Below are 25,963 nucleotides of genomic sequence, written 5' to 3'. Positions count from 1 at the left end.
TCTGGGGCACTGCTCACAGGGTGGTGGTGTCCATTCCCAGGCCGTTCACAACTCCTTTGAGCTGGACCAGGGCCTGTGACTCTGAGAACAGTGATTTGGCTTGGACATTTGATCTGGACATTTGCAACTGCCTGTCTTCAGAGGATGGATGGATGGATGGCTGCTCATTTATTTAAAGATCTTTGAATGAACACAGCTGAATGTTCCTGCTTTTATAATGGCTCTGCAGCTCCGGCTTAATTAATGTCTGGAGTTCATGGAGGCGTTCCCAGGACTGTGAGAAATCATCTGGTCCTTGCCCACAGCCACCGGCGGGTGGGACACTGGGGTACCCTGGGTGCACCATCAGCTCGATGGTCACTGTGCTGCTCTGCGGTGCCTTGGCCGTGAGCTGCAGGACGGCGCTGTCGATGGCGCTCTGGATGCTGCTGACAGACATGTTCCTGCCCATGGTGCTCAGGCCTATGTAAATGTCTGGCCACCTGCAGCCAGAGGAGGGAACACAGCTGTTAATGCCAGAGAGGTAGGTAGAGAATTGTGTTACATCCACTGGATTAGGAATCAAAATTTACCTAAAATTTAAGATAGAAAAAAACTCATGTTTTTTTAAACTTTTAACTATAAACAAAAGTAAAACCAGAACATTTCCTGACTGAAACCAGGATCCTATTTCAAGCAGCAGTTCTACAAGGACAGCAAGGCCCAGCACAGCCCCAGCACTGTGATGGCACATGGGGTGTTTGGCATCTGTGAGCTTACAGGTGTATTTTATTGTCCCAAAAGGGAAAAGCAGTGCTAAACTGAAAAATGCCACACTATAGAAATAACTTAAGCCTGAATAATAACCCCTCAGCTAAGTAGAAACTGAAATAACTGAAATAAAATGGCAACCACCCAGCTAAAGAAGCCTTCTGCCAGAATGTATCAAAAAGCCATAATAAATGGACAAAATGTTACTCCTAGAGGATGCCACCTACACCCTGTTTCTTCGCTTCACGCAATTCTTCCTTCAAGTCTGGCTGCGAGTGTCAGTTCTAAGCGCGGCATGAACGAGTCCAGGAGAGTTGAGCCACTGCATGTCAGGGCAGAATGAAAATGGTTTTGGAAGAAATCAAGGCTGGAGTCGTTACCTGAATGATCACGGAAGAGTCCAGCTCAGCTCTTGTTGAGAAGGGAGAAAGGCCAGCCTGCTGCTGGTGTTCAGAACAACAGATTTAAAAAAAAAAATCCCAGAAAATAATGTTTCCAGTGGACTGAGGACATAATGACATCTGCACCAAAGGACAGGTGACTGCAAGGGTCTCTAGGGAAAGGCCTTTAACACAAAAAACACTGACTAAACTTTTAAGAGAAGGATTTTATTGGGGAAAGGGCTGAGCTTTCTGGGTTTGGCCCCTGAGATGCAAGACACTGACAAGGCTCTGCTTACAGCAGTGATCACCTGCTGTGGTACTGCCACCTCTCAGAGCTTATTGCTTCCCCCTAACAAATACCTGCTTCTAATTAGTCTCTTTCCTGCTACTTAAAACCCTTTCTGTACTATGACAGGAAGATGAAAATTTAGTTCAATTTTCCTTAGATAATACTTCTAAAATTCCAGCGTTGATGCAGCATTTCTCCTGACATTCCAACTGCCAGGCTGATGCAGCTTCACTAGAAAGGCTGAGAAGCATACCCTGAAAATAACATTCCTTCTCAAGTGGAAAGTGACTCATCTCTGTTCAAACAAAACTTTCTAAGCCCTTGTGCCCCTGGCACTTTTGTGCTCCTCCTGAAACTCTCTCTAAGTCCTAAGAGGAAAGAGAAAGGTAGTGTTCCAGTTTTGAAAGATACTATCAGGAACTGATAAAATCTTAATGTTTTACTACAAAAAAGGATGACTAATACCTGTCTTACCTTATTCCATGCTTTGTAAACACATCCACTGTGTTAAAAGAATCTTCCTCTACTCCCAGGTAGAAGTCCATGAGGGATGGTGGAATCCAGTCACAGTTATGAAGGCCTGGCTCTATTGGGACACGTGTGTACTTAATCCCATATTCCTCTAACACCTCTGCAAATACATGCCTGACCTCTGTAAGCAAAACCAGAGTCTGCAGTCAGGAGTTGGATAACCAGCTTCTCGAGTCCCCTGCAAGCTGTTAGCACAGAGGCTTCTTTCCTTTCTATGAAAATAAAATTCCATTTGGTTTATCTTCTGCCAAAATCCGTCTGTATGAGAGTCACCTGCTATACTGGAAACATTTCTCCCTGGACTTCTGCTGTAGGTGCCTTGTCTTCCTTTCAGCACTGAGCCTTTAGTCTAGCCCCGCTTCTAAGTGAGTGACTCTGGTCTTAGAGTGCACCAGAGGTCTGCACTGTCAGGAACAAATTCTTCATCAAGTCCTTGTACAGCCAGAGCAATGTTATCCGGAGGCAGTTAATAGTGGAATGGGAAAAACTGGATTCTTTTCTCACTCCATTTTCCATCTGTGTACCACAATGACTTTATTTGTAAAACAAGGACAAAAGATCCTTGCTCATCTCTACAGCTTAGATCTGCAGTGAGGGGCTGGTGTGGGAACACAACAGACAGGATGGAGTTCTTGTAGGATCTGAAAGAGCCACCAGCTATTGCAAGCTCCAGCATTCCAGTTTAAACTGGCCAGTCTGCTGCTGACTTTGGTCTGCCTCCTTCAATGTGGGTGAGAACATGGAATTAAGATGCTGAGGAGAATTATTGCTCCTTGGAGGAAGAGGTGTAACCTGGACCATTTGTGCCATTAATGCCCTGGTGCTGCTATGGGAAGACCCAGGCCTCCAAGAAGAGTTTGGGTCTGCACAGGACTGTGGGGTCATGTGGGAACATTCAAACTGCAACTGCTAGCAGGTGTCTCATGGTGGGGTTATTGCCCATAAAGGCAGCTGTGGCAGGGGGAGTCCCCTCTGAGCTGACTCTCTTACCTGCTTGGTGCTGGGAAGATTTCCTTCTTACCTGGGAGAACATGGACATGCTGGTGCCCATCCATGTGAGGAGGTAGGTGACCTGTCAGCTCATGGAACAGCTCCACCTGGGCCTTTAGCTCCTGCTTCACCTGTGCAGCAGAAAAGGGTCAGAGCATGACCTGGCAGAGGCTGAGAGCAGGGGAATGATGGGGCTGCTGGGACCTCACTGGGCAGGAGCCAGGACCTGGCTCTGGGAAGCAGCAGGTGCTGTGGTTGTACAGGGATGTGCAGCACTGCTGGGCTGCCCAGAGCCTCCACTGGGCATGGGGCTCTCTGTGGTACTGCTGATGGGGATGTTCTAAATACATAGGATATTTGAACGCCCATTTCTGTTTAAAATGGGTGTAGTTTTGATCATCTGAACATGTTCATCCTTGCTCATGGGGCAAAACCAAACATCTCCCTAGAGAACCAAAACCTCTCACAAGCTGATGAAAAGCCTGGTGCTTACTTAGGGCTTTTCTGTCATTTGCTCTTTACTGATCTCTAGGTTCTTTGTAAATACCTGTTCCAATGCCCCTTCTACCTCCTCAGATAAATATTTAACAGTATATACAGGCACTGAATCAGGAAAGAATGGGTTCTCAAAGGCTGCAGAACGAGGCCCAGGACCTAAAAGCCAGCTCAAGCTGCACAGGCAGGATTCATCTCTAAGCCTGCTCACAGCTGGGATCTGGGAAAGATCCTCAGCTGTTATGTGCTGGGATAAATGCAGGCTGATTTGTATCAGGAAGGCAAGCTGTACAGCTGTATGTGGCTTTCTCCTACCTCTGACATATTCAGGAGACCTTTTGACAGAGCTGTTCTGAATCCCATTTTTCCATGGAAAAATCCATCCTGGTTGAGCAGAGAAGAGTTTGTCTTGAGCACTTCACATACAGGGGAGCCCTCGGAGAGGTTGGCATGCAGGCCTATTGGGATGTTGTATCTGGAAGAGAGTGAAATATCTGGTAAGTTTTGCCCCTCCCTCACTGTTGTCAAAGAAGGGGAGATTTAAATGTAAGAACCAGACTGATCTTAGAGGTGTTGCTCACTGGAGTACATCTTTGTATCTCTGCTCTGCCAGAAAGGATGGCAGTGACCCCAACCAGGCAACCCCCCTGAGCACTCTACCCAGAGCCAGCCTGTGAGTGCCCCCAAACCCGGCCCCCACCCTGGCTCACGAGGTATCTTGGGCTAAATGCTGTAACTGCACTCCAGTAACTGCAGTCACTGGAAACCAGCTGAAAAATCCAGATCTTGCAGTTTTTCTAAAGCACCTCATTAGCCCTTGCTAGGTATCCCCTTGAGTTGTTCACCCTGTTAAAGATGGAACATTTATGAGTCATTTGAGTTTTACTTGATGACTCCTAAAGCTGCGCTTAAGAAGAATCCAGTCACTTACATATAAACAGTGTCCAAGGAAGCTGTTATGGCAACAGCAGAGGCTACAGGTGTAAATACAAGGGGCTGCAGATGGAATTGCCTGCAGTGGCCAGGCTTCTGTCTACTGGAGCAATCACTCAGTGAGTGACAAGGCTGAGCTGTACAGAACAGCATCTCCCTGGCACAGCCAAAGAAGGATTAGTGCAAGGAGGCCTACAGGGAAGTGTAGAGTCTTGCTAAGGAGCATATAGATTACCCAGTTGCACTTTGTAGCATTCTTAAAAAAGAAAAAAAAAAAATAAAACCAAAGCAAACTGTGGAGCTGGTGTAGCTGCAGAGCTCCCCTCAAGCATAGGGCTTAGCAGAGTGCTGGTGTTTCCTTCTTGGTCTGCTGTGGATTCCCCTACAATGAGAACAGGACTTGTGCGTGCTTGGACTTGTGATGGGTCTCATTAACATTTCTGGAAATCCTCAGAATCAGTAGCCAAAATGATGCTTTGAAACTTTTCCCAAGACAACCCATGGCCTCTGGCTGACCCAGTGAGTGGATGAAGGACTGCAATGTTCCGTCTATGCTGCCCAGTCTGAGTCATGGTGCAGAGTGAATTTCAAGACAAGAAGTCTGTGATGCTTTAAAACCTTCTTGGAACATCTGCATGGAACTGTTAAAAGTGGGTGTGGTCTGTCCCTGGTACAGCCCTTGTATGGCAAGGAGAAAACAAAAACAATCTCCATTTAGGCAAAGGGTGCTGTCTGACATCTGAAGCTGACTGCTGAAGCACCAGCTCACTGGAGACAGGACTGTGGATGGACTGGACCAAGTCAGAGTCATTTAGCTCATTCATGTCCTAATGCTTTGGCCCTTGCAGAACTGAAAGTCTTTTTTTCCTGGCTCTTCCATGTCTTGTGAACCAGGTAGATGGTGCAATCAGTTGCCAGACACTACTTCTCAAAGACATATATGTTAAGAGTCAAGTTAAATGCACAGATCTGTGAAAAAAAATAAGTCCATTGCATGATTAAAGAGCTTGAATGTTAATTTCATGGAGCAAAACAGCTTGTGGAGAAAAAGGTCCTCTCTGGCTTTTCTGATCTGGTGATTTCTGTGTAGCAGGGCCTGATTGTTTCACTGATGAAAAATGTTCATCATAGCAGGGGCCTGAGCACATGTGCATACCAACTCCTGGCTAATACAAAAAGTGGAAGGTGTCACTGGGGGTGACAGGCTGCAGAGCAGCACAGAAGACAGCTACAGTGCAGAAGGGGTGCTGTGGCAGGAGGGTTTCCCCTCCATCCTGTATCCTGCTGGGCACCCTGCATGAGCCCAAAGGCAGAGGGAAAGCCTGTGGTTTTGTTTTGGTTTTCTTTTAGAAATCCACCCCAAATTCTTTATCATGTCTCCAGGGAGCTCTTGACTGCATCAGCTGGAGTATTATTTGTAGCACAGCCAGTTTGCAAGAAAAAAAGGATTCATGTGTTACCATGAATCAGCCGATGGACTTTTTCTGTTGAGTACTCTCTTTCTCATGTGTTGTGGGAGGGCAAGAAATGAACAGTTGAGCCTCTCAGTGCTGTCTCCCAGGAGCATCAAATGAACTGCCTGCAATTGTGCAATGCCTCAAATGCTGTGAGGGAGGCTATTTCCAGGAGAAGGCAAGTCCCTCTGACAGGTGTGGGACACCCAGGAGCCAAGGGCTGCACTGGGGAACATGAGAGCAGCTCCTGGCCAGAGCCGAAGCCAGCCCCTGAGCTGGGGAATGTGCAGAATGTGGAAGTGCAGAGAGAGCTGGCCTTGTCCTTGGGTAAGAAGAGACCCTGACTGTAACATTAGAGCATGTTTCAGAGCTTTCCCTAACACCAGCTGAATATCTTAATAGTTTGCTCATGGAGTCAGTCTGGAGAGGAATTGCTCGTGTTTAATGGCTCTGGGATACAGGCACTGAAAGCAAAACTCAAAATGCTATACATGAGAAACTTGTTCAGAAATACTCATCTGTGGGAGGTGCACAGAAGAAGGCATGCTGAGAAGTTGTAAGGGTATGGGGAGGAGGACAGTTCAGTGAGTACAGCAGAGTTCTACTGCATCCTCAGAGGGAGAAAAGTTAAGGTGCAGGAATATCCTGAAAGGGCCCACTTTTCAGAGCACACATGATTATTTCTGTAGCAGAAACGTACTTTGTAGTTGCCCACGTCTTTCAAAAGACTGTAAACTACCTGCTAACTTGTTGGCTGAAATACTGAAGCAGAGACCAACAGCTCAAGCAGCTTACATAGCATGTGACGCTGCCCTGGGACCAGAGCTCAGCTGTTGTGGGTTTGGCCTCATACCCCCTCCTCTGCCCAAGCCCTTTCCAGATGGGACAGGGTGAGCCCTGCTGGTCATTGCTGGTCATGAATTGCTAATTGCTCACACGAGATGCAAAATAAAAGGATTGGCATTGGGCTTCAGGCAACAGTTTAGTTTCTGCATACAGCCACCATTGCCAAAACAAAATTATGTGAAGAATCAACTTGGTGTCTCTAAATTCTTTCTGATTACTCTTTTAAGCCATAATGACCCTTTCAGTCAGGTGTGTGCTCCTGCAGCAGGATCAGCATTAGACTGAGCTGCCTGGGCACTTGTGGTGAAGAGGTTCAGGCCACTGAGGTTAATGCATTAGTGAGCTTTTTTGCACTGAAAGTTGGCTGTTACATCTATGGCTCTCTTCTCAGCATTCCTGTAGAGGTGGGGGCAGAAAAGGAGAGGCTTGTGCAAGAGGAAATATCCTTACAGCAAGTGCTAGGAGGAGCAAGAAGAAATTCACCCTCGAAAGAATTCTGAGTCAGCAGGCCCAGTTCAGTTATCAAAGAGAGAGGAAATACAATCAGGTAAACTGCTTAAACTGCTTCCTTTTCAAGTAGTTGCTTGTTTTGCCACATGAGTGCTCTGAACAAATGTCTCTGCTGAGGCAATGTGCAGCTGCAATTCCTGTTCACTGACATCCTTGGCAGCAAAGGGACCCTGGAGAATGGGTAACTGCAGCAAGTCACTCTGAGGCTGGATGAGCAACAGTGTCCTGGGTCCTGCCTGCCCATGCCATGGGACTGTGTATTCCTGAGAGCACTTGCAATGGCTGTGGGAATTATGAGATTTGCCAAGCACTGTTCCAATTGCCTTGCTGAAGGCTGCATGCTCTGGCTTAAGCATAGCACTTTTCCCTTTCTCTTGATGGGTAAACAAATTCCACCTTCAACATCCTATTTGTATCATCCAGGAAATTGCTGATCATCAGGTTTCGGCCCAAGTGTGACCCAAGTCAGAGCCTCACATACGTATCTGTATCTAAACATCTCGCTTCAGTGAACACCCATGTGTCTGAAGCCAAACAAAGCAAGGATTTGAGCAAAAGCGTGCACTCCTTAGTTTCCTCATGTTGGCATTTGCATACCTCCTCACACACACTTTCACCATTCAGGAATATCTGTCTTTCTTCAAATGGCATACTTTCTTTCTCTGTTACTGCTAAAAACCTATTTCTTCTGCCAGAAATGCTCTAAACCCTCTGCACTGTTAAGAGCTGGTTGCTGTAACTTAGCTTAGGGACCCAGGTTTCTGTTGTAATTACGTCTTTGTATCAAGTGCAGCTCCTGTGTCTGCAGCCTTATGTCAGTAAAATGGGCTGTTGCCAGTAAAGTCAATATGATCTGAGATTCTAGTGTAAAGCTTCAGATTGGGTCCCACCCCTATCCAAACAGTGCAGCAGAGGAACTGTCTGCTGTGTGATTAACAGTCACATAAAAGGGTGACGAGAAAGCATAAGAGAATTCTAAATTAGTCAGATGTTGACTGTGAGGGTCAGAATTAAGTCACAATTTACACACATATTTTGCAATTAGTGTTGATGGGAAAGGAAGTGAAAACATGGAGCAATTAAATGTGGCTGTGTTAGATTCTTCTGTTAAATGTACCCAGATGTTGTGGGGGCTTTGGCTGATATTCAGTATTTAAACCACAAAAAAATACCCAGGAAGACTGAGGTTGTGTTCTAAAATATGTCACTCTTCATAAGCTATTTGGACACAATCAAATAGAAAAGGGTCCTAAGACTCAGTGACACCTGAGCTGTTTGATGTAAAGGGGGGGGGATATGACAGTAAACTGTCTTAGGTGTCTCTATTTCTATCTCAACTTTTCTAAGGAAAAATTAAGGCATCTCTTCAAGTTACAAAATAACCCTTCCAGTTTCTGAGAAAGACAGACTTCCTGGTGATTATTCCAGAGCCTGACTTCAAGGCAGGGCCTCTTAAGTAGAAAATTGTGATTATATTATATGAATAAGCAGGAAATCACAGTCAGTCAAGGCCCCATAAAGAGAAAAGCTTTGAGTTACTGAAAAAAATCTTCAACCTACAACGGCAGTCTGTTCTCCCACCTGCTGTTCTGGTTATGTTCTGCTCTGGCAGATGCTATCAATAGGTTTGTCATTTGGTGATGGATCAGGCCTCTGCTGAAACTTCTCTGCTGCCAGAAATGAGTGTGCCCCTTCTTTCAGCCCAGTTGTGACAGCAGATGAGGAAAGCCCAAGGTGCTGAGCCTGAATGTTAAGGAAGGTACATTTTTTACTGCTTGGTTCTGCTGTTCTGCAGTTGGCTTGTGTTAGAGCTGATACAAAGATCTGCTGACTATCACATGTCTGCCAAGGCTTTTAATCAAGACTCAGAGCAACAGATGGTATAACCAGAAACTACAGAATTATTGTGAAAATGAAAGGAATAAAGAAATTTCAGAAGACCTGTGTTCCTTTCTGAAAGATGCTGGGTCCTAACATTGTAGAGCAGCATGAGGTGCTTGGAAGGAAAAGTTGCCTACTTATTAATTAGCTCTTCCTGTGTCCAATTATCTGAATACCAGATGAGGAGTGACAGCTTAAGACTTGCAGTGACAAGCAATCATGTCATAGACAGTTTATCAAGAAGCCATAAAAGCAGTCCATCACTCTGACAATCCTGGCACCATGTGTGTGAAAGACCAAATTCCACCGCACTGGAATGTGCCCCAGGAAAGGACAAGCTATTTGCTTCAAGCCTCTTCTCTCAGCTGAGGATAGATCCACTCTTCCTGCTTACACCACTGGTCAAGGCTGAACAGGGGAAGACAAACATGGGGAGAAAAAAAAACAGGCAGACTTTAATCCTATAAAATGAAAAGCCTCAATATTTACAGTGGGATGGGAGATGACACCAAGCAGGGGAAAGAAGGAATAATATTGGCAAGGCAGACAAGCAAATGATACTTTCCAATTTCTGCACCACAAGATGAGGAGGACTCAATGACGTTTCTAGCAAATCTGACCTATTTGTCATCTGTGTAGAGAGTTTGCGTCAGCCTTTGTAACATGAACAAATATCTCAGGGGTGACACAGGGGTTTGTTTACACACACAGGTGCCAATTAACAGCAGCTGAGGCTGGGCTTGCATTTCAACATGAGGAAATTGCTTCTCCACACCTGCTAATGCTCCCCCCATGCCTGGGTATGGCTGAATACACCTGCAGATAGCTACACAAATGAGGAAATGTAGAAGCTGGGGTGTTGATCTTCAGAGCTGGCAGACGTTCCCAAAGTGACCCTGCTTATATGCTCAGAAACAGATTTAAATCCATTTCATTCACACTGATAATTCAAAATTACATCCCCTCCCAGGCCCATCTCCCCAGAAAAAATCAAATTGGAGCAGCAGGCTGCAGCCTCTGCTGTCCCCTGCTCTCCCAAGTGGCTTTTCACACCCATATCAGCTGCCAGCACAAGTGTCATGACCTGGATTCAAAGATGCTTTCTAAACCCCTGATTCCATGGCCTACTTCCTGGCTATGGAAATGAGGCCAGGTGGATTCTATTTTAAAAGCCTGCTAAAGACCATGGCTAAAATAGCTGACAACATTACCAGACCACTGGGGCTTAAAGGGTTTCATGGTGCCTCTGTGTCTGAGAGATGTGCTGGCTTTATCTCTGTGTTTTGTTTCATTTACTAATAGGATTTTAAGAATCTTACTAGTGTTGTGCCTCTCCCCTTCTCATTCCCAGGCAGTTCCTCCCTTGATGTTTGTGAAGAATCTCTAGCCTTATTACAGACCAGTTTGCCACTAACACTGCACCTTGGCTTTCTTCCACTACTATACAGCAAAGAAGCTAAAAGCAATTTCCAAATACCTCTAAAACCACAGCAAATTGAGGAGAGGTGCTCAATGAGAACGAGGACAGCAGGACTCTCATGAAAGTCTCCCCCACAGCAGCTACATTTAAAGCATAAGGTCTCTGTTTATTTAGCAGCAGTACAGCTTCTTTCCTTTTCTGCTTTCCTAAATTGTTTCTCAACCTTGATGTTCTCTCTTTCAGGACATACTCCTGCTTCCAAGTGCCTGGCTACACCAGAGCTAAAGCATAAACTGGGTTTTACCTCCTAAATACAAATAATGCTTCCTATTAAAGGATTTGCTAGACTAGACCATGAGACTGCCACAGAGCACTTGATCTGCTGCAGAGCTAACTGTGCCAGCAGCCTCTGAAGTTGGTGAAGTAAAGGTGGTACAAGGTATTGTTCCTTTCTTTATGTATGCATTTTTTACAGATTTATCAAGCCTAGAATTAATATAAATATTGATGTGCTTTTTTTAAAAAGGTTTATGGTGTGGGGAAAAAGTCAAGTTTTTCACTGTCCAGATTTATAAATCAGCCTTTGCAGAATCACACCTTTCCCTGATTCTGCAATGAGCCTGTCTGACCTTGTATTTGGCCTGGGTGAAATGGATCAATTATATTAGATTTAAATACTTGTGCTTTTATGCTCTTATAGTTTTAGGGGTAGGAAGATTGGTCTAACTATATAATGTGCACTTTCCTTCTGATGATGCATCTCTTAGAAGTGTGGAAGGAGAAAGTCTGACAAACCCAATTTCTACTAGTCAAATAGTGGAAATGACTTCCTATCCTGGGGCGGGGGGGGAAAGGTGCAGTGGCTAATACTAGAGAAAGACCACTACTAGTATTAGAAGATCACTGGTTTTACTATAAAGAGTCTTAGTAAATGTATCTGAATAGAGTTTTCTTATACCAGTCTGAGCTATGATACAGTGTTTATTCTGGGGCTACAAAATACATTTTCCAGGCTTGGTTTTTCGTGGAGGCTGTCCACAAAGGAGCTAAAGAAAGTAGCTTACCTCCTTGCCAGCTTGGCTGCATCTGCTGCAGCACTTCCGTTGACGAGAAGGGACACGTTAGATATCGCACCAGCCAGGAAACAGTCCACAATGCCTTGGTTTCTCCGAGGACAATAGCCGAAGTCATCTCCAGTTACTATTAGCTTCACCTGAAGCATCCTTAGATGTCATCCCTGGCAAAAAAAGTAAAAGGAGGTTTAATGGGAACACTCGGCAATCTGCAGATCACAGGCAAACAGGAAAAGACAGGCTTACCGGGGGCGAACCCAATCGTGACTCAGCCCCTGACTAACTCCTCCTGCTCCACCTCAGCCCGCCGCTGTCTCGCAGCTCGCACAGTGGTTGAATTTGCGTGTGGCCGCCGGGCTCAACCATCCCTGCCTGCTCCTGCCTAAGAGCACCAGCCGCGCCCTCCCCTGCGGGGACAAACCTTTGCGTATACTTTGTACCTCTGGCGATGAGGAGCGTGCGAAAGCTCGGGGACTTGGTGGGATGATTTAATCGATCGAAGGTACAAGAGAGGGTCAAATTCCATTCCCCAGCACACCCTCGCCCGCGGTGCCCAGCGAAATGGCACGGGTGCGGATCACCTGAGGCAAGCCCGCAGCCGTGACGTCTTCGCGGCCACCGATCCCCGGCTCCAGCGGGCGCGGCCAGAGGGGGTGCGGGCCGTGTCCCCGGGGACAACCGGGACGGAGCGGGCTCCGGCGGTCCGGCCCTGCCTTCCCGCTGTGGCGGGGGAGCAGGGGGCCCGCCACTCCCCTCCCGCGCCCGGGGCGGTGCGTACCTCCGCTCCGGCCCGATCCGGGTCCCAGGGCCGCCGCCAGGTGTGGGCGGCCGCGGCCGCCGCTGCCCCGGGGGAAACGCTGGCCCCGGCGGCGGAGCTGTGTCCGCGCCGCCCGGCCGAGCATCCCCCCTGCCCGCGCTCCGAGCGGTCCCAGGAGGGAGCCCCCGCGGCGAGGCGAGCGCAGGGCGGTCCCGCCGCAGCGCCGGCGCCTCCGAGCGCGGCGAGCACCGGAGCGGCCCCGGCGGCGGCCCCTGGCGGCGGCGGCCCGCAGCGCTGCATGGCCCGGTTCGGCCGGGACCCGTGCCGCTCTCTGTGGCGGTCTTTGCTCCACACTCCCGAGGTGAGACTCGCCTGCGGCTGAAGGCGGGACAAGCAATTCAGTTCGTGCTCTGTGCTGGTTTCAGCGCAAAACTGACGATCCCAACGATGCCATGGATATATAATCCTGCAATCGGTGACCATCACCGTAGCCACTTGCCTGTTTTCCCCCACCTTGGTTTGGTGGCAGTGTGCATTCAGTCTGACTTCAGAGCCACAGGGCAGCAATCCCTGGTCAGGAGGTCCCATGGCTCTTGGTGTTAGGCTAGAGAAGGGCAGGGAGAACAGACGAGAGTTTCACGAAGGGCAGCTTCTAACATGCTGTCATTCAGTGCTGGATGTCAGCCAGTTCTCCATCAGGCTGCATGTAAAATCTTGTTTGTCCTCCCATTGAGCTGCTTTTTCTCACTGCAGAAAAGCTACTCTCGATCTACCAGAATGAAAGTGCCAAGTACTCAGCTTGAAATGAAGAGTGGAAGATACTGTTAGCCAGCATTTTTCACCTGTGGAAGAGGATGAAGTTCTATCAAAGCAGAACAACCCTCTTCTTGGTCTGTAGTGTTATCCCAAAACATTTACCCACTTCTGATATTTCAGGAGAAACAATAAACTCATGTTTGGGGTAGGGAGAATGGCAGCTCAGAAAGTGCCATGGTAACATGTCCATGAATCCAGGGTAGCTGCCTTGGTGTTTGCTGTAACTTGTTCCAGGAAGCTGGGATCACACTGGGAGTGGGACTCTTGCATGGACAATGGCGATTTACACCTCTAACCTGTGCCAGTGTGGAGGTAAGTGCGGAAACAGCTGACAAGCCAAGAACCAGCTTCTTGGAAGAGCAGCTGGAGTGAAATGGGTTGGAAAAGGCTTTAAGAGTCGTTTCTGTGGGAATGGACTGACAATCCTGCTGCTTAATTAATGTGTAAAGAAAGTGTAAAGAAACCAAAGCCTCCAGGTGTCTCATTTTCAGCAGAGTTAAATTCCTAAAAGACAGCCGGCATGTCCATGCCCCAAAGTCAGACATGACTTGTCTTTGAGACTTGCCAGAGACTGACTGTCTTTGGCAAAGGAAGAACCATCTGATTGGAGACATAGAAGCACACTTCAGCAGAGGAAATTGTACCCTTTTCACACCTGAAGTTTGAAACATCTGTGTGGGGGCATGAACACCTGTGGGAGTAGTGGTTTTCCAGGTCTGTCTCCTAAGAAGGAATTTGGAATCACTGAATTGAGGTAGGCTGCAGCCCTGTTATCTTTAGGCTCTCATCAATTGCAGTCCACCTAGCAAAACTGCTACAGAACTTTGTTCCCATTAGCCTGAGGGCACTTGGAGGGGTAGCTAAATTTTGGATGACAATTTGTAAGTTTATTTTGATACTTTGAAGGAGAAAAATAAAATGGGTAGTAGCAATATTATTCATGAGAGAATTTGGTTCCTAGGCTTTGCTTTCCCTGCAGGCCTTAAAATGGGCAGCACTGGGAGACTTCTGCTGCATAAAGGGGACATCAGCTGTTTGTCACTTTCTCACTCTTTCTTGCTCTTTCCTGTTCATGTAAATGAGCAATGACTACTGCAAATGATGGTGAGAGCTGGAGACAGCCTTCTGCCTCTTCAGTGACATTTTCTCTTAGGAAAAAAACCATATGAAATGAAATTCAAAACAGATCATGCTAAAATGCTGTAGACAACTTGCTAAATCTTCATTCAGGCAATTCCTGTGAGCTTTTCTGTCATTTGATAGTTGTAGGGCTCTGTCACAGAAAAGTTTTTGATGTTTTGTAAAGGTTTCCTGTGCCCTTGGCATTTCAGAGGGGATATTTGTGCAACTGCTACTTGCTTCCCCTTCTGGGAGATGAACGTCACAGCCTGCCCACATTCCCCAAGAGTCTTCACTTAGTGATGAGTGCTGTTACTGTAACAGCTGAAGTCAGCACAACTCCGAAGTAATGCCATGAATCAAAAAATAAGTATCTCCTCTCTTTGCCAATGCAAACTCTGGGGTTTTCTGCCTCTTTCTAGAACTGCCAGTGCTCCCTGACTCTGCACAGGTGAGAAGCACAACATAAGAATCTTAGACAAAGCTTGGCTTCTCAGCCTTCTTAACCTTAGTATGCATTTAACGCTATTAACGGTAACATCCTTCTTAAATATTTAATGCACTTCCTGGAGGCTTTTCTTTTCTGATTTCATACCTGTTTATCCAGCTCTCCTTCCTGCCACTGGAAGCAAACATTCCCCAGTAAGCAACCCTTGCCCCTGTGCCACATCCCCTTAGACAGCAGCAGTGCTCCCTCTGCAGCCTGCACTCGCAGCTGGCTGCTAGGACAGCCTTTGCAGCTGACCTCGACAGAGCCCAGCGGGGAAAGACCCTTACAAATTCAACCCAGAGCTGAAAGGCAAGGCTGACTTCCTCTGGACAGTCTTTCATTTGCAGTGAAGATAGGCACACTGGCCAGTATTTCTGGTGGAGCTGCATAAACTAGGACATGGACTAAGGAAAGGCTGCATCTTCCAGCTTAACTAAAACAAAGCACAGCCCTACCTCAGTTTAGCTGCAAAAGCCAGCAGGAGTTCTCACCTTCCTCAAGTGCTTCACTGCTTTTGAGCTTGAATTTCTTTCCCTGAACTTTGAGTTAATCAGTAGCAAATTTCGAGGTTTCCTGTATTTCACAAAAGTGTTTTCCAACAATTACTGCTTCCAACAAGGCGTCTGTTTATATGTTGACATAAAAAATGTGTTTTCTTTTTCTTGTTCCCTTGGCTGCAGCTAGTTAGTTCATTTGGGATTACAGTGGTAGCACAGTAGTACTTTGTTTGTCTTTTCCTTGCATGAAATTTTGTTGAAAGTGTGAACTGTAAAAGGCATTGAAATGACACAAAGTAAAATCCATTTTCTAAATGAAAGGATGTAAATATTTTCTTCTCTGTCCCAGCCTCAAAAATTTTGTAAATCTTTGAGGTTCAGTGGCTTCTGTAGAAATGCTTAAACTATGGGGTTTTTTTCATCCATAGAACAGCTTCCTGCATCCTGCATCAAAAAGGGTTGAAATCCCCAAACTCTGTAATACGTCTGCTAAGAGTGAAAGGTTACCCTGCTTACCATGTGATACAGCCAGGTAGTACCTGTCACCTTCCCTGGCCCATGTCTGAAACACCTGAATTAACACCAGCACAAAATAATGCCAGTACCTGGCAAGGTGTGTGGTTCTAGCAAGATGGCTGAAAGGCAAATTTGCCATTCTTATTAACTTGGCACTCGGCATTAAATTATGGAGGATTGCTAAAAGCACCAAACTCAAATCCCTCCTGATGCACCTAGCAGGCCTTGGTCCTTAGTGATACTGTGGCTCATTGATGGTGATTTTAAATCCACTCTCCCTTTTTTCAGAGGGTTATTTTCTCTGCGCTGCATTTCCTTCAGTGTCTAATGTGTGGTAAAAATTAGTATTTGAATATGAACTAAGCTACAGCATCTGTGACTTCTAACTGGGGTTGAGATGATGTAAAGCCTGCACATTCCTTTTCCAGATGCCTTTTTGCCTGATGTTGAGGTCTATTAAATATACAAAGACACCCGGTCAAAAGAGAGTTGAGATGGGGAATATTTCTCATAGACAATTAAATGATAGGTCCACAATAGGTACTGTTTAACTGTGCACATTAATAGCTAAACCCAGACTGACTGATTCCACTACCTGTTTGAGTGCATCGGGAATTCAGTTTGACCTCTCTGAAAGTTATTATACTATCTGGAGTTCATTTCTTGGTATTTATGATAAAGGTTCCTAGAGGAAATTATCTCTGAGGTCAGAGAGGAGCAGGTTATGTAAAAGATGCATAGATGTTCAGTGGAATTTTCAGAATTACATTAATATTTACCTACCAAGGAAACAGATGTCTAGAGGTTTTTTCAACTCCATGAAGAACTAAGTTATTTTAAAAGCTGCCTGAACTGATGTAACATACATTGCATTTTTACATTCTTATTCTAAAATAGAAGCTAATCTTCAAAACAACAATTCCAATCCATGCCTACAAATTCTAAATAATAATTAATAAGTCTAACAATAATTCTAAATAATAATAATCATTCTACAAATTCAAAATAAATTCCTCAGCTTCAACTTACCGTCTAAACAAAAGCAGAGTTAAGCCTAAACCTGATTTTTACAAATGTAAATTTGATCAGGAGGTCATGCGGATCAAAGATACCAGAGGCAGGTCCTTATGTTAAGGGGGAAAAAAGGGAATTAATGCAAACATCAGGAACACCTCAGCAATGTTACTACACCTGGAAGTTAATCTGGCAGATCACTTACAGTGATTGTTGTCACTTCCCAGCATCATTGAAAACAAGTGAAAAATCTCAGTTGATTGAGTGGAAGTACAGATTAATTCCTTTGGGGTTCTGAGGAGAACCTGCTCTTGAAGGACAAGCATCAGACAGGAGAGTGGCTGAGAGATGGCGACAGTGATGGACACAGATAGCCAGGACTCTGCAGAACTTCCCAGGAAATCCTCTCTACCTCTAAGACTGGAAATAGAAGACAGAATTAAAAAACATCAAATCATCTCATCTTGGAGATGAAAAAATCTCCAATCTAAATATGTAAATATGCATATGTTAATACTTTTTTTGTCAAATGTCTTCTGCTTATTTACTTACTCTGCTTATTCTTACATTATGTTTATATGTACTGAATCCAAAAATCTAAGCAAATTATTTTGGTTATCTATACCTTAACTTAGGCTGACTGATAAGAAACTGGAATTCTATAAATTCTTGACAAGCCTTTTTTTCTCACTTGGATTTCTCCCTGAGTGACAGCATTTTATCATTATTATTCCTGTTCACTGTATGAGGCTTAGGGGTCACAGTTGGAAGAGCTCTGTTGCAAGGCATGCCAGTGGAGACAACTGTTTCATCTGAAGTGAGGTTTATAACCAGCTGTTCCTCAGCGTGGAGTGAAAGAAGGAGACAGAAAAAAAGCACAGAATCTTTGCAGACCTGATTGTCTACAGTTATTCTGTTGAATTCAGTACAGTTCAGCTTTATTGACGTCAGAGAAGGAACCAGATGCAGAGAAAAGCCAATAGAAGAGCTCATGTGGGCTTGTTTCTGTATCAGGTACTAACATACTTTCTGTACTAATGGCTTCAGAACTGTCCCTGTGTGTTTTGCCTAAGGTTTGTGTTGGTCTGAGAAAGAACCCAAGTGTTGCTGCAGTGTTCTCCATAAATCAAGGGCTGTCAATACCAAGTACCAGTGCTTTTTGGGCTGCAGATCACGCCCAGGAGATGCCAGGTCTGCTACCTTAGTTGTCAGTAACTGCTCCAATCATGCAAAGCAAACAGAAAGTTCAAAGCATCTTAAACAAAGGCCAACATAAAAACTATATCCTTTTTCTAGAATCTGTTGCTTTGGGTACATATTTGCCCTCTGAAATTTTTCTGTGCCACAGATTTTTCATTCCTGCATGTTAGTAGCATTTGGCACTGCTCAATCATTTTTTCAGGGAGGCCAGGTTATACCTACAGCTGCACCTGAGTGAAAATGGTAGGAATTTCCAAAGTGCTTGAAAATCAATTGTGCACAAGGGGTGTGACTGAAGGCTTTGTAGTTACATTTTTCATTCTCCTCTTTTACAGCACCGTTGAATTATTTTGTTTCTGTGCATAAACAAGAATCATAAAGAGATTTCTATTAAAAAAAGCTGATGTTGTCATGACCAAGGTGAAGCCACATAATTTCTGAGGCAATTTTACCTGGAGCTTACAGCAGTCTACCAGAAACAATAGAGGGCCCTGTCGCAATGAGGTGGTTGTTAATTGCCGTGGGTGTTTGGCATTGATGGGCTCTTTGTTGGCAACCGTTCTAACCCAATTATGTTTCTAAAGTGGGAGTGAAAAGCATTGTAGGGAGCACCATGTAAACGGCACTAAATGCACTGAGACTGAGCGACCTCCCAGAAAGATAGACAGGTGCCTGCTAAAGCCCCATATGATTGATTTTCCATGGCTAAAATGGCAACCACAGACATCTGATTTTGCCCCAGTTACAACAGAGGCAAATGTGAGCTGTTGTCTTAGAACAGCAAGGCTGCTTAGAATGACATAAAAATATGGCATTTGACTATCAGTGGGGGATTTTTTTGCTTTCCTGTAAGTAAAGCTTTGTATCTCCAGCAGTAGGAAATGAGTTTTTTTGTCCTGAGTAAAGCACACTTGAGTGTGTTTGTGTGTGTATAGACACGTGTGTATGTGACTGAGTTTAGCACTTGGATTTGTTTTAAGGCTGGCCTGGCATTTAGTCAGAGATTTTTCTTAAATGTAGGTATAGCTATGGAAAACAGGCCAAAGTCAGCACAAAAAACCTAACCATTCAATTGAATGGTATCACATAAGCAGGAAAAAACCCTGCAGCTTCAGGACTGGTGGAAGAGAGAATCAGCTGATCATCTTATGATGCTTGGACTACCCAGCAACACTAATGTGCTTTCTAAATCACCCTATATTACCAAGTTCGGTGTTTCAATTCTTTGCTGTTTCAAGGACAAAATACCATTATTACAAAGATTTAAGTCCCAAGATGGGAGCCCTTCTACCTCTTTCCTTGCCACTACAAAGATCAAAATCTTTCTCTCTTTTCAATTACTTTGAATTCTTCACAATTCTGAAGTCTTTATGTGGGACTCACACAAGGCTGCGATGTGGTACATGGGTCAATCCAAGGAGTTTCAGAGACAAAAGAACTATGTAGGAGTTCAAATGTCCTTTGTCAATGGCTGCCTCTTATTGAGATTTTTTGGGGGGGAGGGGTATTTCTTTAGTTTGCAAAACTATGCAATAAAGGACAGTATGTGTGTTAATTTATGCAGGTTTTTCTCTACAGAAGAGATCTTAATAATCTCTTTGTAATAAGAACTTTGCAAGAGACTGAAATACAAAAGGTGAATTTTGGGATCCAAAAGCAAAGATGTTATGTTATTGCTACAGCTTAATGTTACAGCAACCATTGTTAGTTCTTCTTTGTGTAGCATTTATGCCCTATAATTAGAAGCTCTAATATAATCCAGAAATGACTAGAGTTGTGATGTATTATCATCCAAGTCACTCCACAAACTTGAATTTCCTTTGTTTTTCAGCACTGTGTTACTTTTCTCTATAAATCCCCCAAATGGGTACATATTTACTCCATTCTAAGAGCCAGAACCGCAGGGAGGAGCAGACCTAAATGTGCCGCCTGCCAGCTCTGAGCTAGAAGTAGCCTGAATGGAACAGCAGGGGCTGATTGACCTGACAGTGCCAACTGCGGCTCCCCGAGGCTGGCTGTAAACCCTGCCCGTACCTGGGCTGTGACCTCAGAGCCAGTTTGTCTCTGACACGGCTCTCACTGTGAGGACACTGTGTGTGCCCTTCCCTGGCTTCGATGATAACTGACTAGTCCAACCCACAGCACGTTTTCCGCCAAGGCCCTTTAACAATCCCTCAGCCTGATCTGGCTGTAATTTTTCATACAGCCCACACCCCGTTAGACGAGAGGGCAGCAGTGACAGACCTGGCCTCCCTTCCTACGTTCTCAGCAAGGGCAGACGGCAGAGTCGTGTCAGCGCTGCCCCGGGGGTGCCCAGCAGCCGGCGGTGACACCGCTCCGGGCCCGGCGGTGAAGGCGCCCGGGGGCGGCGGCAACGCAACTCCGGCCCGGCCCCGTGAGGGAGCAGCGGCCGCAGTTCTCTTTCGCGTCCTCCCCTGGGTGCCACCACGCCGCGGGCTCTGATTGGTCACTTCCCCGCTTGCTTGTTCGCCGTAGCCCAATGAAAGCGCGCGGCGGGGAGGGGGACGGGCGGGGATTGGCGGGGCGGTCGGTGGGCGGGCCCGCGCGGGGGAGCGGAAGCGCCGCGCTGAGGGCGGCAGTGGCGGCTGGGCTGAGGGGGGGCGCTGAGGCCGGCCGGGTGCGGCGCGATGCGGGACACCCGCCGCCTCGTCCCGCTGCTGCTCCTGGCGCTGCTGCCCGGGCTGTGCCACGGCAGGGAGCCGGCGCCGGGCGCCGTGGCTTGCGGTTCGGTGCTGAAACTGCTCAACACCCGCCACAGCGTGCGGCTCCACTCGCACGAGGTCAAGTACGGCTCTGGTGAGGAGGGCCCAGCCGGCTGGAAAGTGGAGGGGCGCGGGTTGTGAGGGGGGCGAGGAAGCGTGGGAGGACAGGCGGTGCCTGGCAAGGAAATGGCGGGGGTGGGCAGGCAGTGAGGGTGGTGGGGAAGGTGGAGGATGTTGGAGCTTCCCGGGGTTCCTGTCCTTGGTGCAGGGGTAAGCGGCAGGCCAGGGATGGGGTGGGCTGGAGACACGGCAGGGACAGGGGAAAGCTGAGGCCTGGGGGACGGGAAGATGTGTCAGCTGCTCTGCGGGCCCTGGAGTCAGGATGTGGCAGGGGTGCTTTGTCCTCGTCCCTGAGGTAACCCCTGCTCAGTGTCAAGGGCCTCAGCAGTACCTTCCCACTGTCTGTTTCTGGCAACCAGGGTGTTGGTCTGCCTGGGAACACCAAGACCTTGATAGTATTTTTGATAAAGGTGGGATGGTGTGAATAGTACCTGTCATGGATCAGAGATTTTTCATGTGTGTTTGCTATGAACTTTGACAGTTTGCATCTGCTAACACATGCTGTGTTTCACTGCTTCCTTCTGAAAGATTATTTGGTGCCTGCATTCCTGTTGCAGTCAGTAAGTGGACTGTGAGAATTAAGCAGCTCATAAACGTGAAGGCATGACAACATTAAAGCAAATTTCTGTAGTTTTCCTGTGTGTTTTTCAACTGGGGAAGCGGGATAAGTCTTGTGTCATTTAATTCTATTCAAACAGGAAGTGGGCAGCAGTCAGTGACAGGAGTTGAAGCTTCAGATGATGCCAATAGCTACTGGCGGATCCGTGGGAAGAGTGACAGCAGTTGCCAGCGTGGGACACCAGTGAAATGTGGGCAAGCCATACGACTTACCCATGTTAACACTGGGAAAAATCTGCACACTCATCACTTCCCATCACCACTCTCCAATAACCAAGTGAGTTGGTTTAAATCTTAAGCTTTTGTGTAAGTAGTGCATGCTATTGACAATAGTCTCTCCAGTTACTTGGATTTTTGGAGAATCAGGCTTGAGTACAAGCTGCCAGAAGCAGTATGTCTGTGCATATCCAGATTCAAGTATAGGCTTTTCTGCATCTCGAAATGATGCATTTCAGTTCTTGACAGAGGTAATATTTATTATGTGCCAGAGTTGGTATTTCACAGTACTTTTAACAGATCTGCTTTTTTTCCCTGCACTGTTGCTACTAGGAAGACTGTCCTGAAATGTTTGGTGTTTTCAAGATGCAGGATATTGAGTATCTCCCTCAACATTGTGAAGATTTTTCTAGAGCCAGGCAACTAATCATGTATTATAACTTTAGGCATTCCTATGTCCATGTTCCTTGGTGATCCAGTCTATTAGTCTCAGTTGTCTTCTTGATATCTCTATTTTATTTCACCATTCTTATTTATCTGTCCCCCTTCCACAGGAAAACTTAATCTGCTCTTGCAATCATATTTATTTATAATTTTGTACATATCTAGAAGAGTGTAATTTCCAACTGTAGTTCAGCCCCAGTCTTGTCCTTGAACATCTACTTCTCCAAGATTGAAAATCTCTCTTAAATATTGCAGTTGGAAGATTTTTGTTGTTAGTCCTGTCAGTTTTCCATCAGGCTATGTAGATAGGTTGTTACATTCAAACTTGGAAAATCTGACTCTTTGTGGAAAAGTTTTTCTTTCACCATGGGTAAAGTGGCTGAAACAATAAGGTCCAGCTCTGTGTAGGGTGTCTAGATAACCTAATTATTAAAAGAAGTGATGGAAAAATAGCATTTCAAAAGAATTGGGAAAGATTTAGTCTAAAACCTCCCCCCAGGTTTCATTTTTCAGTGTAGACATGAACTTCATATGTTGTTGTTGTTATGGTGAGGATGTTCAACTGTCATTGTGGGGTTTTGTTTTGTTTGGGGATTTTTTAGCACTTTTTGCTCAGATTACAGGTTTGAGTTTGTTGGCATTTTGTGTTCAGATTGCAGTGGTAGAACCTTACTGCTTCTGGCTTTGGTAACTGTTGACAAAGCAAAACAACACTTCTTTCCCCATCCTTGTCTTTGAACTCTGCTGAGTCTGTGCTTGTTATTTGTGTGTCCTGGAGGTGTTTGCTTACACTTTCACTTCAGGAAGCTTGTGTCTCTAACAGGAAGTAAGTGCCTTTGGGGATGATGGCGAAGGAGATGACCTGGATTTCTGGATTGTGCAGTGCAGTGGGACTTACTGGGAGCGGGAGGATGCCGTGCGCTTCAAGCATGTGGGGACTGAGGTGTTCCTGTCCATCACGGGGGAGCAGTACGGCCACCCCATTAGAGGCCAGCGGGAAGTTCATGGCATGCCTGCTGCCAACCACCACAACTATTGGAAAGCCATGGAGGGAGTCTTCATCAAACCCAGTCTGGACCCTGCAAAACATGATGAGCTCTGAAATTGACACAGGATCCAAAATGCTCCATTTGACTCCAGTGTTTGGAGATGCTAATCCTTGGTCTCTTCTAAGTCCTGCCTTGCCTGAGCAACTGACTTTCTGTTTTACTGAAGGGCATTAGTTCATTCTAGGAATGCAGCACTTCAGTGGTGGATGGCTTCTGCCAGGTTCAGCCACTGACATTTATTTGGTGAAATCCTTTCTGAATTTCCAAGCTTTATTGGTGAAACTAGTTCATACATCTGTTAGGTTTTGTTGTCATTTATTTGCTTGTTACTTTTTCTCGAAATTGAAGGAAATGAGAAAATGAAAGTAGTACTTTTCTCTAGTCTCAGTAAAACTTTGTATTTTGTAATCTTTTTCCAGCTATAATTAAATATTTGGAAACTTTTTTGTTTCCAAAGATTTCTTTGTCCTAGTGAAACAATGTTATTGATAAGGAGATGGATTGAGTCTAGAAATGGAAAAATGGTTCTGAAATATGGTGTTTTTTGAATACCTTGCAGTCAGCTATTCGGTCTTTAAGTTAAAAAAAAGTATCCATTTGAAAATTGCATCCAATGTCTTATGAGAGTTTCATTATGTATTATATTGGAAGACTTGAAAATATTGTGTATGTTGGAGTAAGAAGGCAAAATTTTAATATTTTCACTTCATCCAAAAAATTTGGATTTTCTAGTAGTGGTGGTACAGCTGATTGTCCATTGGTAAGGCTGCTCTGCTCTATGAACAGGTGTGGAAAACTGCTGCTTGCTTAATTAATATTAGAATTTTACAAACTTTCTTAGGTGCAAAGGAAGAGTTGAATTTGGCTTACTCCTGTGACACTCTACAAGATCAGTATGACAATCCAGGTGAAAAAATAGTGAGGCATACACCAATGTGGGGGGTTTTATGTGTGAATCCAGAAGAATAAAAAAAAATCTGAGACAATGGTTTGGTCATGGATTTCTGACAGAGTGGTATGCACTGGAGTTCTAGCAAGGAATCTTCACTGAACAAGTTAAGAATTTCTGTGTTCCTCTGTGAAAAGAGAAATTAATTTTTCAGTGTGTTTTTTACACAGTGTTACTGGAAATACTGATTAAAATTCAAAATACCATATATTTGCGATTTTGTTTCAAATTGAAAAGTTCACTAAATGAGTGAGAAAAGTCAGAACAATCAGGTGTTCTTGTTTCCATGTATAAATAGTTTACTGATTACGGTGCTCATTAGTCAATCAGTTAAAGAAGCAGGAAGCTGTGGTCGGGATCTGCAGTGTTGGTGTTGTGTTGAGAGTGTGCAGCAGGCAGTTGATTTCATCTTTACAAATCCAGCAGCTGCTCTTTGCACTTCATGCAGAGTGCTGTCCAGGCTGGCTCAAGGTTTTATTTAAGGATTTTCTGCTGGGGAAGATCTGTCCATATGGAACAAGAAACCTCTGTAAGAGCACTTCTGTGTACCTTGCTATTTTTCTTCAAAGAAAAACAGAAAAATGTTTTTCTACTAATTTTAGTTGCACATGTGTATTTAAGAATTGCAGGCATTTTGAAGATTAAGTAGACTGGCTTTTGCTGTTTTGTATTAGAAATAAACTTCCATTTGATTAGTATTTCAGGTTCACTGATGATGCTCCTGACTAATTAGTATTGAGGTTATGGCTATAAAAGGATAACTATTTAAAAACAAAACAAGCCTGCATAAACAAGGAGAGCTTTTCTTTTGAAGGTGGTATATATATAAACACAAACAATGTGATAGCATTTGACAGGAGGAAGAAATAGTTTTGGCAATGAGTTCTCTGTCACTAAGAGCTAAAATGCTTTGTCCCTACACCATATGGGCTTAGTGTTTGTGCACCTGTGAAACACTAAATTGACTGAAAAGAGATAGAGCTGTGGGGCTTATCTTGGTCTGTGTGCCAGATATTATCCCCACCCAATGATTGTCTGTGCCTGGATGTCTCTGTCCCTAGCAGAGGTGGTTTTCAGTCTTATTTATTATGCTTTAATGGGATCTCACTGGACCTTTGGCTTTCTATTCTGGATTTGAACCAAATTGGTTTGGTGAGGCTGTGAAAAAACTGATTTTTAGTCCCTATTGCTCACTTTCTAATATGTTCTGTTTTGAAAAATATTTTATTTTTTTATTTAGGAACAAAAAAACCCTTTTTGTTCCTAAAGAACCAAGCTGCAACACACAAATATACCCATGAATGCCTTATTTAAAGACATGTTCAACAATATTCCTGTGAACTGAGTTTTCTCCACTTCTGATTCTGACCAAAGTGTAAAAGTCACTTAGCTGTAGTATCTCACCTGAGTGTGTGTCACAATAGTTGAGGGAGTTTTGTGTGGTTGGAATTTTTTCTCCAGTTTTTATTTCTGTAAGCATTGTTCTGAAGGACACTCAAATAAGGCTGGTAAGTATATCTTACTTTGGAAATATCTAATATAGTACTTCAAAAACTATTGGTCCTCCTAGCTTGCTGAATTCTGGCTACAAAAGTCACGTTCGTGTATGAAGTGCAAACATTATAGCTGTGAAAAATGGTGGCTTGTGCTCTTGTGTAAGTACTGAGATTTCAGAGTGTGATTCAGGTGTTTTTATTTTCTTTGGCTGCTCATAATTCAACTTTTCAGTCCTATCCCCATGGGTGAGGACTAGAGACTTGGAGAATCTGATTTTATATTGCTGTATGGTGGTATTTGTTTTCCATATGATGTTATTTTCTGCCTAAAGCTGTTGGGGCTCAAGGGTAAAACACGAAATACTGAGAGATGTAGATATAAAA

General features: G+C 44.9%; 2 protein-coding genes and 1 long non-coding RNA gene across 10 annotated transcripts; 2 read left to right on the top strand and 1 right to left on the bottom strand.

Annotated features, from left to right (window-relative positions):
• Positions 1 to 149: 149 nt before the first annotated feature.
• YDJC (YdjC chitooligosaccharide deacetylase homolog) lies at positions 150 to 20,260 on the bottom strand. Of its 6 annotated transcripts, XM_088065242.1 has the most exons (7): positions 20,209 to 20,260; positions 16,970 to 17,184; positions 11,547 to 11,719; positions 3,754 to 3,913; positions 2,975 to 3,074; positions 1,897 to 2,074; positions 150 to 482 (listed from the first exon to the last, which is right to left on the bottom strand). In XM_088065242.1, the coding sequence occupies exons 3-7, from the start codon at positions 11,702 to 11,704 to the stop codon at positions 173 to 175; spliced, it is 906 nt and encodes a 301-aa protein (XP_087921368.1). In that variant the 5' UTR covers positions 11,705 to 11,719; positions 16,970 to 17,184; positions 20,209 to 20,260; the 3' UTR covers positions 150 to 172. The 6 variants fall into 6 exon arrangements, with proteins under 6 accessions (XP_087921368.1, XP_014109493.1, XP_014109490.1 ...); XM_014254018.2 differs by lacking the exon at positions 20,209 to 20,260 and having other exon boundaries at positions 16,970 to 19,367; XM_014254015.2 differs by lacking the exons at positions 16,970 to 17,184; positions 20,209 to 20,260 and adding an exon at positions 12,334 to 12,434.
• LOC148182756 (uncharacterized) lies at positions 2,329 to 11,631 on the top strand. Of its 3 annotated transcripts, none has more exons than XR_015774283.1 (6): positions 2,329 to 3,016; positions 3,769 to 3,935; positions 7,063 to 7,218; positions 10,511 to 10,640; positions 10,726 to 10,921; positions 11,495 to 11,631. It is a non-coding gene; the product is annotated as an uncharacterized LOC148182756 (long non-coding RNA). The 3 variants fall into 3 exon arrangements; XR_015774281.1 differs by having other exon boundaries at positions 10,414 to 10,640; XR_015774282.1 differs by lacking the exons at positions 2,329 to 3,016; positions 3,769 to 3,935; positions 7,063 to 7,218 and having other exon boundaries at positions 10,280 to 10,640.
• Positions 20,261 to 20,547: 287 nt separating the features above from the next.
• SDF2L1 (stromal cell derived factor 2 like 1) lies at positions 20,548 to 25,963 on the top strand. The gene is made up of 3 exons (XM_005524387.3): positions 20,548 to 20,781; positions 21,506 to 21,702; positions 22,909 to 25,963. The coding sequence occupies exons 1-3, from the start codon at positions 20,613 to 20,615 to the stop codon at positions 23,185 to 23,187; spliced, it is 645 nt and encodes a 214-aa protein (XP_005524444.2). The 5' UTR covers positions 20,548 to 20,612; the 3' UTR covers positions 23,188 to 25,963.

The sequence above is a fragment of the Pseudopodoces humilis genome, chromosome 20, assembly GCF_049639895.1.
Source record: "Pseudopodoces humilis isolate 2021_Gansu_Grassland_sample_001 chromosome 20, ASM4963989v1, whole genome shotgun sequence".
NCBI lineage: Eukaryota > Metazoa > Chordata > Aves > Passeriformes > Paridae > Pseudopodoces > Pseudopodoces humilis.
The sequence above is the reverse complement of the archived record's forward strand: the minus strand, read 5'-3'. Positions and strand labels throughout refer to the sequence as shown.

Bases quoted from the DNA above. Each gene is read 5' to 3' on its own strand.
- YDJC (XM_088065242.1), bottom strand. From the start codon at position 11,704: ATGCTTCAGGTGAAGCTAATAGTAACTGGAGATGACTTCGGCTATTGT. The intron at 3,075-3,753 runs GTAGGAGAAAGC...TCTGCTGCACAG, and splicing joins GTCTCCTGAATATGTCAGAG to GTGAAGCAGGAGCTAAAGGC. The intron at 2,075-2,974 runs GTAAGAAGGAAA...TTTTGCTTACAG, and splicing joins GCATGTCCATGTTCTCCCAG to AGGTCAGGCATGTATTTGCA.
- SDF2L1 (XM_005524387.3), top strand. From the start codon at position 20,613: ATGCGGGACACCCGCCGCCTCGTCCCGCTGCTGCTCCTGGCGCTGCTG. The intron at 20,782-21,505 runs GTGAGGAGGGCC...CTATTCAAACAG, and splicing joins CGAGGTCAAGTACGGCTCTG to GAAGTGGGCAGCAGTCAGTG. The intron at 21,703-22,908 runs GTGAGTTGGTTT...TGTCTCTAACAG, and splicing joins CACCACTCTCCAATAACCAA to GAAGTAAGTGCCTTTGGGGA.